We start from the raw sequence: 3,733 nt of genomic DNA, 5'->3' as shown, positions 1-3,733 counted from the left end.
GCGTAGGTTAAACTTCACGAGGCTGGTGGAGCAGATGGAGGAGGAGTTCAGGAGGCGGGACGAATTGCCACTCACCCTAGCGGGCAGGGTCCAGTCGGTTAAGATGACGGTGCTCCCGAGGTTTTTGTTTCTCTTCCAGCGTTTACCCATTATGATTCCGAAGGCTGTCTTTAGGAGGGTTAACAGGAGCATTACGGGGTTTGTGTGGGCGTGGAAGACCCAGAGGGTGAGGAGGGTGTTCTTGGAGCGAGGCATTGGAGGTGCGTGGGCTGGCGTTGCCCAACCTGTGTGGGTATTACTGGGCTGCGAACGTGGCAATGATTCGTAGGTGGGTGATGGAGGGGGAGGGAGCCGCATGGAAGAGGTTGGAGGCGGCGTCCTGTGTGGGCACGAGCTTAGAGGCGCTGGTGACGGCCCCGTTGCCGCTCCCCCCGGCAAGGTACTCTTCGAGTCCGGTAGTGGTGGCTACCCTCAAAATCTGGGGGCAGTGGAGGAGGCATAAGGGGGAAGTGAAGGCCTCGGTTTGGTCCCCGATACGGGGGAACCACCGGTTTGTACCAGGGAGGATAGATGGTGGGTTGGCACAGGGCAGGCATCAGACGGATGGGGGACCTCTTCCTCGACGGGAAGTTTGCGACCTTAGAGGAGTTGGAGGGGAAGTGGGGTCTACCCCCAGGGAATTCCTTTAGGTATATGCAGATTAGGGCGTTTGTTAGGCGGCAGGTAGCGGAGTTTCCGCTGTTGCCGCCAAGGGGGGGGTTCAGGACAGGGTGCTCTCGGGGACGTGGGTCGGTGAGGGGAGGATCTCGGCAATCTATCAGGTGATGCAGGAGGGGGAGGAGGCCTCGGTGGAGGAGCTGAAAGCGAAGTGGGAGGAGGAGTTGGGGGAGGAGATTGACGAGGGGACGTGGGCGGACGCCCTGGGGAGGGTGAATTCCTCCTCTGCTTGCGCACGGCTTAGTCTAATCCAACTAAAGGTGCTGCACAGGGCGCACATGACTGGGGCCAGGCTGAGCCGGTTCTTTGGGAGAGAGGACAGGTGTGGCAGGTGTTCGGGAGGCCTGGCGAATCACACCCACATGTTCTGGGCGTGTCCGGCGTTGGAGGGTTTCTGGAAGGGGGTAGCGGGGGCCTTGTCCAAGGTGGTCGGCTCCAGGGTGGATCGGGGCTCGGGGCTCGCGATCTTTGGGGTGGCATCGGAGCCGGGGGTGCAGGAGGCGAGAGAGGCCGACATTCTGGCCGTTGCGTCCCGACTAGCCCGGCGCAGGATCCTTTTACAGTGGAGGGACGCGAAGGCCCCCGAGCCCGGAATTCTGGATTAACGACATGGCCGGGTACATCAGGCTGGAGAAGGTCAAGTTTGCCCTGAGGGGGTCGGTGCGAGGGTCCTTCCGGCGGTGGCAGCCTTTTCTTGATTTCCTGGCGGAGTGTTAGAGGGTGGTCAACATCAGCAGCAACCGGGGCGGGGGGGACTATGGGTCGGTTATGGGGGTTTGTTCTTATGGTTCTATGCTTATTACTCTTTCTTGTTGTTAATTTATTCTTTTTGTATTGGGAGGGGTTATTGTTTTTCTCTTTTCGTTGTTGGGATCAAATTTGTTGTTGGAAAATTTGAATTAAAATTATTTTTTTTTTAAAGTGTTTTTAATGTGCATTCCAAACTGCGCCAACCCTTACACAGCAAGATTCCACATCATCCATTGTTTACGCCATGTTGTTTGAGGGATAGGTATGGGCCCCAGGTCACTGGTGAGAACAGTGGCCGGGGGGTGGGGCCCACGACGAGAGGGCCCCGGTTTAACGTCTCATCCGATGGATGGTTCCGTTGACAGTGCTGAACCCCCCCCCCCCCTCAGAACCGGCACTGGGCGCTCCCAGCTTGGATTCTGGGCTTCAAGCTTTGAAGGGCTCGGAACTCACACTCGCCTCTCTCGGACGTACACCTGCCTAGTCCCCAGTCCACAACTATAGAATCACGGCTGTGTGTGCTCGGTCGAACAATCCGCGTGGGCCTGGGTACTCCACCCTTGCAAGGGACCAGAAAGGGGGACTCTTTAGGGAACCGTACGCTGTCACATTTGGGCGGGGGGGGGGGGGGAAATGGAGGGATTTCAGAACTGAATTTGGGGCAACTGGAAACTACAATCATAAATTTAAGGTAATCCAATGGATGACCTTCAGGAACAGCCTCTACCCAGGGAGTGGGGGAGAATGTGGGACTCGCTCCCACGGGGAGTGGGGAGAATGTGGGACTCGCTCCCGCAGGGAGTGGGGGAGAATGTGGGATGCCCTCCCACAGGGAGTGGGGGAGAATGTGGGACTCGCTCCCACAGGGAGTGGGGGAGAATGTGGAACTCGCTCCCACAAGGTGTCGGGAGAATTTGGAACTCGCTCCCACAGGGAGTGGGGGAGAATGTGGGACTCGCTCCCACAGGGAGTGGGGGAGAATGTGGAACTCGCTCCCACAGGGAGTGGGGGAGAATGTGGGACTCGCTCCCACAGGGAGTGGGGAGAATGTGGGACTCGCTCCCACAGGGAGTGGGGAGAATGTGGGACTCGCTCCCACAGGGAGTGGGGGAGAATGTGGGACTCGCTCCCACAGGGAGTGGGGAGAATGTGGAACTCGCTCCGACAGGGAGTGGGGGAGAATGTGGGATGCCCTCCCACAGGGAGTGGGGGAGAATGTGGGACTCGCTCCCACAGGGAGTGGGGGAGAATGTGGGACTCGCTCCCACGGGGAATGTTCGAGGTGAATAGTGTTTATATATTTAAGGGGAGAATTGGATAAACACACGAAGGAGAGAGGAATAGACGGATATGGCGATGGGGGGGAGGGTGAGATGAAGAGGAGGGAAGGAGGAGTCCTGAGTGGAGCAGAAACACGGGCAGGCAGCAGATGGGCCGAATGGTGTGCATATTCGGTAATAAAAGACACAAGTTCATTGTGTTGGTGTCTTTTCCCCAAAGTCAGGTGATTTACAACAGGAAGTGAGGCAATAGCACGCACAGGATTCTCAGGCCACAGGGCGGGGGTCCCAGCAGTACCGGGTGTCGGAGTGCAGCCCACTCAGCAGCTCCACGTCCTCGTCGCCAAGGTGGAAATCGAACAGCCGGGCGTTGAGAGCGATGCGTTCGGGATGGGTGGATTTGGGAATGACGCCGATCCCCTGCTGGACGGCCCAGCGCAGCAGGACCTGGGCGGGGGTCCGGCCTAGGCGCTCGGCCAGACCTTTGACCTTTGGCTCCGTGAGCAGGCGCCCGGTGCCCAGGGAGGAGTAGGCCTGGAGGTGGACGCCGCTCTCCGAGCAGAAGGCCAGCAGCTCGCTCTGCACCAGGTGCGGGTGGCATTCCACCTGGAGCACAGCGGGCCTGACCTGGCAGTGGGCCAGCAAGGCCCGGAGGTGGCCCGCCGTGTAGTTGGAGACGCCGATAGCCCGGAACCTTCCATCCCGGTACAGGGTCTCCATCGCCTCCCAGCTTCGCCGCCGGGACGCGGGGTTCCGCGGGTCCTCGCTCTTCCAGCCCTGCCTGCCAGGCCAGTGGACGAGGTAGAGGTCCAGGTACCCGCAATCCATGGCCGCCAGGCTCCGGAGGCATCCCGCCCGCGCATCCGCCCCGTGGTCCCCGGGCGCCAGCTTGCTCGTGACGAAGATGTCACCTCGCGACAGGCCGTGTTTCGGAAGCAGCTCCTTCAGCGCCGTGCCGATGTCCGTCTCGTTCCCGTAGACGCTCG

The 3,733-nt window shown here is 59.9% G+C and overlaps 1 protein-coding gene across 1 annotated transcript in view; it reads right to left on the bottom strand.

Annotated features, from left to right (window-relative positions):
- Positions 1 to 2,642: 2,642 nt before the first annotated feature.
- The window catches only part of LOC119958847 (uncharacterized oxidoreductase YtbE-like), a 7,352-nt gene continuing 6,261 nt past the window's right edge, over positions 2,643 to 3,733 (bottom strand). The window contains exon 2 of the mRNA XM_038787351.1: positions 2,643 to 3,729. Coding sequence (XP_038643279.1) covers positions 3,015 to 3,729 — 715 coding nt within the window. The 3' untranslated portion in view covers positions 2,643 to 3,014. The remainder of the gene's footprint in view (positions 3,730 to 3,733) is intronic.

This window comes from Scyliorhinus canicula, chromosome 31, assembly GCF_902713615.1.
Source record: "Scyliorhinus canicula chromosome 31, sScyCan1.1, whole genome shotgun sequence".
Taxonomy (NCBI): Eukaryota; Metazoa; Chordata; class Chondrichthyes; order Carcharhiniformes; family Scyliorhinidae; genus Scyliorhinus; species Scyliorhinus canicula.
The sequence above is the reverse complement of the archived record's forward strand: the minus strand, read 5'-3'. Positions and strand labels throughout refer to the sequence as shown.